The 10,820-nt window shown below is 43.0% G+C and overlaps 1 protein-coding gene across 1 annotated transcript in view; it reads left to right on the forward strand.

Moving 5' to 3' along the window:
* The window catches only part of RDH8 (retinol dehydrogenase 8), a 29,959-nt gene extending 24,764 nt beyond the window's left edge, over positions 1-5,195 (forward strand). Inside the window, exons 5-6 of the mRNA XM_056570619.1 lie at positions 2,202-2,385; positions 4,321-5,195. Coding sequence (XP_056426594.1) covers positions 2,202-2,385; positions 4,321-4,545 — 409 coding nt within the window. The 3' untranslated portion in view covers positions 4,546-5,195. The remainder of the gene's footprint in view (positions 1-2,201; positions 2,386-4,320) is intronic.
* Positions 5,196-10,820: the final 5,625 nt, after the last annotated feature.

A 10,820-nucleotide genomic window follows, 5' to 3' on the forward strand; every position in this document is an offset into this window, starting at 1 on the left:
GATATTTTGATAATACTTGGTCACATGTTACTTATATGTCAAATAAAAATATATAATAGTTAAATTAACCCTTAACTACCCCCATTTGTGAGTGTCTGGGTTTTTGTTTGTCCCATGCATGCAAATCCACGGGAAATGTATGTTCCCACATAACTTCCGTACGGCTGGAGATATTTCAATACCTGGTACACATATTGCTTATATGTCAAATTAAAGTATATGATAGTTAAATTAACCCTTACTTACACCCTATTATAATAGATGGGTTTTTGTTTCAAGTCCCATGCAAGTATATGGGACTTCCGTTACCTTACTCCACAAGCTCTGCTCTGCATCTCCTGGTGAATGTGTCAGTCCGGCTTGCAAGCCACACCCCATCTCACAAAAGATGCCCCACCCCTTTTATTCTCTACCTTTTGTGTATTGGTCTGGCTTGCAAATCACACCCAGTCCCACAAAGCAATGTCCCCTTCTATTTTGAGCTTACAATATCTTCATCACAAATCAGTACCACCTGAGGACAGGATATGAGGATGGGCCATAAGGAAGGGATATGGGGCCAGCATATGAGGACGGGATATGGTGTCGGGATATGAGTTCGGGATATGAGGTCGGGATATGAGGATGGGACATGAGGTCGGGATATGAGGACGGGACATGAGGACGGGATATGAGGTTGGGATATGAGGACGGGATATGAGGCCAGGATAGGAGGACGGGATATGAGGACAGGATATAAGGACGGGATATGAGGACGGGATATGAGGTCGAGATATGAGGATGGGATAAGAGGTCTAGATATGGCTACGGGATATGGGGATGGCATATGGGGATGGGATATGGGGTTGGGCTAGGAGGACAGAATATGAGGACGGGATATGAGGTCTAGATATGAGGACGGGATATGCGGTCGGGATATGAGGTCAAGATAGAAGGACGGGATAGGAGGTTGGGATATGAGGTTGGGATATGAGGTCAGGATATGAGGACGGGATATGAGGACAGGATATGAGGTCGAGATAGGAGGACGGGATAGGAGGTCAGGATATGAGGACGGGATATGAGGATGGGATATGAGGTCGAGCTATGAGGACAGGATAGGAGTATGGGATAGGAGGTCGGGATATGAGGTCAAGATATGAGGATGGGATATGAAGATGGGATATGAGGTCGGGATATGAGGACAAGATATGAGGTCAGGATATGGGGATGGGATATGGAGATGGGATATGACAGCAATATATGAGGATGGGATATGAAGTCAAAAGCTTCCTCCTTTGTTGATTTTCCTCCTCAACCATGATTAGGAAGGAAAAACCGGGCAACGCCGAGTACTCAGCTAGTATATGATAAAAACAAGAAACCCACAACAAACAGTCTTATCAACAGAAGGAGATAGGCACAAGGAATCGGTCTAACGTCTGACCATCCGAGGATCTGCTGCCTAGGCTGAGCGCAGCCAAAGCAGAACTGGCCAGAGTTTAAATATCTGCGCTGCGCCGACAACGTCCAGTCCCGCACTGTGCACTGACTTAACGCAGCATCTGAAGCCGGCGCCATGTTGAATTCCCGGCTTCCCCGCTGACCCTGGAGCGTAGGTATGTCGTGGCACAGCCGCGACACTAGACACGCCAAGCTCCGGCAATACCCGTTACTGACGCAATGTCCCCGCGGCTGCAGCATGTCATTTTCCTGCCGCCTCTTCGGAATGTCCAGCGGAAGGTTCAGCTGAGGGACCAGGGATAACACCCAGTATACAACTGACCTAATAACTCTCAGGGACCCAGAAGCACCAGGTATGAGACAACTTGTCTCTCATGTCTTCCTGCATGACAGAAAAAGAATACAGGTGTCTGTGGTCTCTTTACTACTATTATGCTCTCCATTCAGGTGTTTTGATGTTTAATTAACTTGTCTCTAATCACATTGCTAGTGATAGCTCTAACCCATTCGTGCCGCTTTAAGGACGTACAGGAAAGTAGATATTTTCTTCTTTCGTTGTCGACCTGCTTGTTGACTGTTAGTGTGAATTCGGCAGTGATACATAATACAGGCTGTAACTCAATAAAAGATAAGAAATACAATGTACCTACCAAGTTATTAACATTTTTTTCTCTAGATGATATCTATAAACTGTACAATGATGAGCCTACATGTTGCTGTGATGTGAGACTGATATAGTCCATTCTCTTTATGTGCAGCGTGTCTTTAATAGAACCTGGACCTGTGAACACAGAGTTTGAGATGAAGTTGATGGAAGAAGTGGCTCGCTCAGAATTTCCTGGAGCCGATGCTGAGACCGTAAGATACTTCAAGGAGGTGTACCTCCCGAGCGCACATGAGATCTTTGTCACCATGGGGCAGACACCAGATGCTGTGGCGAAGGTTAGTAACAGTTCAGTACTTTCTCAGCCCTTCCTTTCGGTCATCTTCTCTCAATTTTTTGGTCTGTCTTAAAACTGTAGAGGATCTAAGAACAGGATGTGTGACTAAAGTCTTTACTTGGCGCCAGTGATGTCACGTCAATGTGCCTTGTCGTGCCCACTCCCACAGTGCTCTCTGCTGACACCTCTGTCCATGTCAGGAACTGTCCAGAGCAGGATAGATGGGGATTTGCTCCTGCTATATACAGTTCCTGACATGGACAGAGGTGTCAGCAGAGTGCACTATGGTCAGACAGAAAGGAAATTCAAAAAGAAAAGAACTTCCTATGGAGCATACAGCAGCTGATAAGTATTGGAAGGGTTGAGATTTTTAAATAGAAGTAATTTACAAATCTAAGAGCAAGGAAGTTGTCAGCTCACTGGGGGCGGGGTACACGTTCCAACTCTCGTCAAGCAGAAGAAGGAAAAGTGAAGCGGCCAGCACACTTAAAACTCCAAATTTATTGCATCTTAAAAATCGTCAGGAACAAGGGGAACAAATAGTCAGTATGCACGGCTGACGCGTTTCGAATCTACGACTCTTTAATTTTACCTCCATCAACCCCTGAAAATGCAAGTACCTGGATCAAAACGCTGGGTTTCCATAGATGTGGACAGGCAAGATGTGTAGTGTACCAGTATGCCATAAAAACTTTTTCCTTTTCTGATACACGATCTAACAAAATCGATAAGATCAGAGACTTTCTTAATTGTGATTCTTGTTTTGTAATACAGTGACCCCCCGACCTACGATGGCCCCGACATATGATGAAATCGACATACGATGGCCTCTCAGAGGCCATCGCATGTCGATGTCAGCATCAACATACAATGCTTTTTTATGTCGGGGCCATCGCATTAAGTGCTATCCGGCAGTGCCAAATGCTTAAGCTGCTGCCGGATAGCAGCTTAATGTTCCCCATGTGGTGCGGTAAGTATTACTTACCCCTCCACAATGCTCCGGGGTGCCCTCCGGGTCCAGCGCTGGTCTTCCGGTGTCTTCTTGGCCCTCTCCGATGACGTCAATACGCTGCTGCGCACGTCATCCAATAGGAATGGCGTACGCAGCGGCGTAATGACGTCGCTACGCAGGCCCAGTAAGGCCTTGCGGAAGAAAGAAGAGGACCGAAGAAGACAGCAGAGGACTGGAGAAGACAGTGGAGGACCGGAGAAGACAGCGGAGGACTGGAGAAGACAGCGAAGAGCCCAGCGGAGGCCCGGGGACACCATCTCGAGCGGCGGGGACAGGTGAGTACAGCTTCCTATACTTTACATTGCACGAATCCCTCAACATATGATAGATTTCGACAAACGATGGCTCGTTTGGAACGAATTACCATCGTATGTTGAGGGACCACTGTAAATGAGATGACATGCTCCACTTACAATTTGACATATATTGGTTCTACTAAAAGAAGTGTAAAAAAAAAACACATTCAGGAACATATTAGGGGTGCAGTCAATTCACTTAATGTGAATGCGTCCAATGTATCTCTTCACTTTCATGATGTTCATGCCGGTGACGTATCCAGAAGGCAACTGGTTAAAGGCACTCAGAGACCGGGAGACCCTGTGGATATACAGATTTGATTGTTTCCAGCCTAAAGGGTTGAAAAACCATGCAGATTTATTTTTCCATTGTTAAGAAATTGCCACTTTGTGTCTTTGTACTTGTCTCTGTAACAAAAAATCTTTCCACCTATTATTGTTTTAATGTTTGTTTCATATTTTTTACCTGTTCAGATGATGCGGTTTTACTAGCCAATGCTGGCATTTATGTGTAAGAGGTGTGAGAGCGCTCAGTGAAAGTCCACAGGGGGTTAATACTCCAACAGGTGCCAACCATTCTTTTTCAACCTTAGAACAAAGTACATTTTTAACTTCTTATTTCCTGCAGGCCACGGTAAAGGTGATCGGCATGCAGCAGCCCGTCTTCCGTGAGCAGACGAACCCTCTCTACACTCCACTCACGGCTCTGAAATATGCAGACAACAGTGGTAACCTCTCCGTCAGGACCTTCTACAATCTCATCTTCAACTATGGCTCCCTCTTTCACTGCAGCCTCAACCTCCTGAAATGTATCACCTGCAACTGTTTCCGCCGCAGAGTCATGCCGGTCTGAAGAATGAGGACAACGGCCTACAGTTCAGCACTTAGAGCACTTAGAGGGTATGTATACTTTAGCAAAATTTTTCTTTTTGCTACAGTGCATCTCAAATAATACATGAATAATAAGCAACACTGCAAATAGTCCTAAATTAGGCCAATCCTACTATTTTTTGTCTACATCTCTTATGGATACCTTTATGTCTCCATGGAAACAGACTACAAACAACGATGTGTAGTCTGACAGTGTAGCGATGTGTTACTTGTTTCCATTTGGTCCTTTATACAGACAGCTGATTTGCAAGAAGCTGGGACCAAATAGTAGGGAGAAACATAGGACTTTAATAAAAGTTTATGTCCCTTTGTCCTTCGGAGCATGCTTAGACCTGGGATAGTAAGAGTTAAAGGGTACCTCTCATAAAAAAAAAATTTTGATATATTATAGATTAATGTATGCAGAATAACTTTACAATTGCATGTTATTAAAAAAATATGCTTCTTTCTATTTCATTTTCCACTTTGAAGAAATGACCACTAGGGGTCTCCCTACCAGTCCTGGCAGCAAGCATTTCAGACTCATGCTGGAGTCCTAAACACTACGAGCTGCCAGTCTGCTTTGTTCACAAAGGAGAACACTCAGAGCTGCCAGCCTGCTTTGTTCACAGCCTGTTTGGCTGTGAACAAAGCAGGCTGGCAGCTCTGAGTGTTTAGGACTCCAGCATGAGTCAGAAATGCTTGCTGACAGGACTGATCGGGAAAAATACAATAGAAAGAAGCCTATTTTTCATTAACATGCTATTGGAAAGTTATTCAACATTCATTAATCTAAAATATATCAAAAGTTTATTTGATGAGAGGTACCCTTTAAAAAAATAGAAACCGTATATACTCGAGTATAAGCCCCCCTCGGCTTTTACTCGAGTGAACTCTCCGCCTGTCAATCTCTTCTCAGTGGTCTTCAACTTGCGGACCTCCAGATGTTGCAAAACTACAACTCCCAGCATGCCCGGACAGCCATCGGCTGTCCGGGCATGCTGGGAGTTGTAGTTTTGAAACCTCTGGAGGTCCGCAGGTTGAAGACCACTGAGAAGGTCTGGATGATGAAATGGGGGAGATGATGTATTTCCCACCCTAGGCTTATAGTCGAGTCAATAACTTTTCCTGGGTTTTTGGGGTGAAATTAGGGGCCTCGACTTATATTCGGGTCGGCTTATACTCGAGTATATACGGTAGGCAAAAAAAAAAAATGCCAAAAAAATGAATACAAACTGATTTAAAAAGAAACTGATACAATTGGTTGACATTCGTAAAAAGGAGTTCACACACACTGTTTAACTGCATCAAATTCTTCCTTTTTATACATGGATAATTTTCCAAACATATAACAAAATCGGTAAAGCAGAAAAATATTCGCTCAATGTGGATTTAAAAAGTCCGCACGATGTGTCTTGGAGAAGTAGCCGGCTTCTTTATATTTTCATGTGCAGTGTTCACTGCTGTATTCCTCCGGCCGTCTCCCTTCACACGAAGGACAGGTGAAAGCAGTTGCTACGTTTCAGAGGCTATGCTTCCAACCTCAAGCATAGTGCACCATTCCCATCACCAACATACATAGCATCAAACTCTGGCGAGATTTAAATTCTACAAAATGACAAAAATTTTCAAAATTATTTTTTATATAACATATTACTAAAAACATTTACTTAGAAAATCGGGTTGTAAGTCTATCTTGCTTTCTTACCCGACTGCTTTTTCCCCCTGGTATTTATTATTATGTCGCATCCTGTTTGTCGCACGTGGGTTTTGTTGGTTTTGGTTTCCAACTCTTCTGAGTTGTCGGGAAAAAATCCACAACAATTCAACAAATTCGGGTTGGAAACCTTTATAAATACGTGCGAAAGCTCAGAAATGTCGGGTTACGCCCCTTTTTCGGGTCTGGGAGAATCCACATCGGGTCCGTCGGGAAAAAATGTTGCATCGTGTCGCAAACTGGCGCACGATGTCTGCGACATGGTGCAGACAAAGATGCGCCAAAAAAACCCAACAAAAGAAGTCGGGTTTAGAATAGTAAGTGAGGGCCAATGTATATTATTCCAGAAACATATCGTACAAAAAAACATTAAAATGACAACATTTGTTGATCCCTTGGGGCTGTAGCGTACATAATTTTTGAATCCATCGTACCTCACTCCTAAGTAATCTCATCTTGACCTGTTCTTTGTTGTCACCTTCAATACTCTACCACCGTAATTCGTTAATGTTATGTCCTTTTTCAACAAAGTGCCTTGCTACACTCGTCTCATATTTTTGTTTCTGGATCTTATCATCTGTCTCTTTTTTGTCATACCCAAGAAAGACATAAAACAGGCGTCCTGCAATCACCGCTTCAGTTCTGTTCAAACGGCTCCCATCTCGGGCTGCTCCTCCGGAACCGGGGGCTGGCGGACGCGTGCTGCGCTCAGAGGCAGTTTCAGTTTTTGGGTACTGCCCGAGTGTCACCATTGTCCATCTCGAGGTGCTGCGTTGATAAGGTATCGGTGCCACTTGTGTTTGTCTTTTTTGGTTATTGTCTCTTTTTTGTACGTACGAATTGTACTTTTGTGTTCATTTATTCTTTGTTTAATCGGTCTCATTGTCTGCCCGACATTTTTTTCTGCTTTCCTGATTTTGTTATATGTTTGGAAAATTATCCATATATAAAAAAGAAGAATTTGATGCAGTTAAACAGTGTGTGTGTGAACTCCTTTTTACGAATGTGCATATACTGGGATTAGAGCACCCAGTCACCACACTGCACCCTAGGACACCAGTCCCTTCCCTAGATATATTGGTCAGGACCGTTTATTTTGACAGACAATTCAAACAGACAGACATAAACGCATCCAAATGGTAGGGATGTTAAAGGCAGATGAGCCTAAGATTTGCAGCCTGTAACCATGGACCTGTAGATATTGAAAAAACTATTTGCAAAGTTGCCTCATTTTATTACTTTAGAGGCACTGGGGCTATAAAAATTGATTGCAAAAGTAGAGACCTGTGGCCAATCGCCATGAAATAGCTTATGGTGCCCCGATCACAAACCTTTTTACAGTTTCTTGATACGTCCTCCTGTTCCTGAGATATGAGGGTTTATAGTTTTTTCGGACAATTCAAGGAATCAGTCAGATGGGTGTGAACTTCATTTTAATAATGGGACAGTCTATCAGGTAATGGGCGTGGGGGTGTTTTACATTGAGAGGTGTGTCTGCATAATTCACACTCCCCAACTTTATAACCCCACCCATCACCTGATAAATTCACGCCCCTCTGACTGGATCCATGAATTGTCAGACAAACTATAAACCCTCATATCTCAGGAATGGGAGGGTGAATCAAGAAACTGTAAAAAGGTGCATGATTGGGGCTCCCTAAGCTATTTACGGATAATTACATTATATTGTTGCTCACAGGTCCTCTTTATGGTAGGGTCACACATAACAGATTTTAGGAATTGCAGTGATTGACTGGGGTTGATTTGTTGGGAATGGTATTTTTGTACATCTGTGATCCCCAACCCGGTCTTTAAGGCCCTCCAACATTCTGGGTCTTCAAGGCCCACCAACATTCTGAGTCCTCAAGGCCCACCAACATTCTGGGTAATCAAGGCCCAACAACATTCTGGGTCCTCAAGGCCCACCAACATTCAGGGTCATCAAGGCCCACCAACATTCCGGGTCATCAAGGTCCACCAATATTCTGGGTCTTCAAGGTCCACCAACATTCTGGGTCCTCAGGGCCCACCAACATTCTGGGTCCTCAAGGCCCACCAACATTCTGTGTCCTCAAGGCCCACCAATATTCTGTGTCCTCAAGGCCCACCAATATTCTGTGTCCTCAAGGCCCACCAACATTCTGTGTCCTCAAGGCCCACCAACATTCTATGTCCTCAAGGCCCACCAACATTCTGAGTCCTCAAGGCCCACCAACATTCTGTGTCCTGAAGGCCCACCAACATTCTGAGTCCTCAAGGCCCACCAACATTCTGTGTCCTGAAGGCCCACCAACATTCTGGGTCCTCAAGGCCCACCAACATTCTGTGTCCTCAAGGCCCACCAACATTCCAGGCTTTTTCAGTTACTCAATTAGAGTTACTCCAATAGAACAGGGAAAAATGAAGGCTGATTTCAGAGGAGCAAAATATGTGTGCAAGTCCTGGCCTGACTAGGTCCTGTCTAGTGACCTGAACTGAGAGCATCATAGATCCCTATGTGGCGGTATTATGTTTATCTGAAACTAGCCTAATACTAGAGCAGACAGATAGATACAGTCTCATTGGTAACAATTGTACCGATAATCATGGCACATGGTACATGGGGTCCCAATGGAGCCTAGATACTTTACACTATGTCTCCAGCTGTAGCTTGCAGAGAGTGGACCCAGGCCCTGCATATGATTTCAAGGGAAGTTTCTGAAAGGGAAATTTAAAGCATACACATTGTCCTTGAGACAAAAACATCATATACAGGCAAATTAAGTATTATCCTTACAATCCTCAAATGTTAGAATATACTATAAAGTATTATAATTTTCAAGTATTAAAATATGCAAGTGTTATATTCAAAACAATACAAAAGAAATCCAAAAATAATGTGCACTATTATTATGATTGCCATATACTTGACATATAAAATATTGTTCTTTATATTTGCTTATAAATAATTGTAGAATAAGGGCGGTATCTCATGATATCACCTCCTAATTGTTTATTAAAATTGTAATATATTAAAAATAATTAATGATTTAACATGAGTTTTTCTATTACATCAAATACAATCAGGGAAACTTTGTTGTGTGATGCCATAATATGGGACACTAAAAGAAATCTAAAATTACGGTATATAAAAAAAAATTGAAAATATTTTATTGAGTTATAAACTTCTGTTTTGTATTAAGAACTTGTGGAACAATGTGACATGAATGTAGAAATGTGTGTTAAGGAACATGTAAGTACCATTTTAATATATTTGATAATTATTAATATAATAAAGTGAACATAAATAAATAATATCTATTATATACCCCTCATTATGTAATAAAGCTTCATTTATTTTTATGGTTTTCGATGACTTTTTTTTAATTTTGTTGTCCACCTTTCTCCTAACAGAACTAGTTGAGTCAGGTTTGTAGGCCTTGCTGAAGTTTTTAGGCCTTCCAAGAGTTTGTAGACCTTCCTGGAGTTTGTAGACCTTCCTGGAGTTTGTAGACCTTCCTGGAGTTTGTAGGCCTTCCTGGAGTTTGTAGACCTTCCTGGAGTTTGTAGACCTTCCTGGAGTTTGTAGACCATCCTGGAGTTTGTAGACCATCCTGGAGTTTGTAGACCTTCCTGGAGTTTGTAGACCTTCCTGGAGTTTGTAGGCCTTCCTGGAGTTTGTAGACCTTCCTGGAGTTTGTAGGCCTTCTTGTACTTTGTAGACCTTCCTGGAGTTTGTAGGCCTTCTTGTACTTTGTAGGCCTTCCTGGAGTTTGTAGGCCTTCTTGTACTTTGTAGGCCTTCTTGCCGTTTGTAGGCCTTTTTGACGTTTGTAGGCCTTCTTGTACTTTATAGGCCTTCTTGACGTTTGTAGGCCTTCTTGTACTTTGTAGGCCTTCCTGGAGTTTGTAGGCCTTCTTGTACTTTGTAGGCCTTCTTGACGTTTGTAGGCCTTCTTGTACTTTGTAGGCCTTCTTGCCGTTTGTAGGCCTTTTTGACGTTTGTAGGCCTTCTTGTACTTTATAGGCCTTCTTAACGTTTGTAGGCCTTCTTGTACTTTGTAGGCCTTCTTGAAGTTTGTAGGCTTTCTTGCCCACGGCACTTTTTTAGTTCTGGACGTACATTTTCTATGATTGAGGTCAGGGCCACTTTATTACCTTCTCTTTATTGCCCTTAAGCCATTTTTTCACATCTTTGGAAGTATGCAAGGCGTCATTGTCCATTTGAAAGACCCCTTTGCACCCAAGATTTAACTTCCTGGCTGATGTCTTTAATATCACTTAACTGTCCATCCCTTTAATGCCGTCTATTTTGTGAAGTGCACTAGTCCCTCCTGCTGCAAAGCCCCCCACACCATGAAGCTGATACCTCCGAGTTTCATGGTTAGAGTGGATTTTTTTGGTTTGAAAGCCTCCTGCTCTTTCTTTAAAACACATTCAGGTCTGTAGAGGTCCACATATCTTTTGATTCTGGTGTCTTGGCTGATTTAAGAGGCAAGTGAAGTAGGCCTTTAAATCTTGTGTGGTAAGCCTACACTTTGGAAAAACTGATCTCCACCGGGG

Source organism: Hyla sarda, chromosome 4 (genome assembly GCF_029499605.1).
Source record: "Hyla sarda isolate aHylSar1 chromosome 4, aHylSar1.hap1, whole genome shotgun sequence".
NCBI classification, from domain to species: domain Eukaryota; kingdom Metazoa; phylum Chordata; class Amphibia; order Anura; family Hylidae; genus Hyla; species Hyla sarda.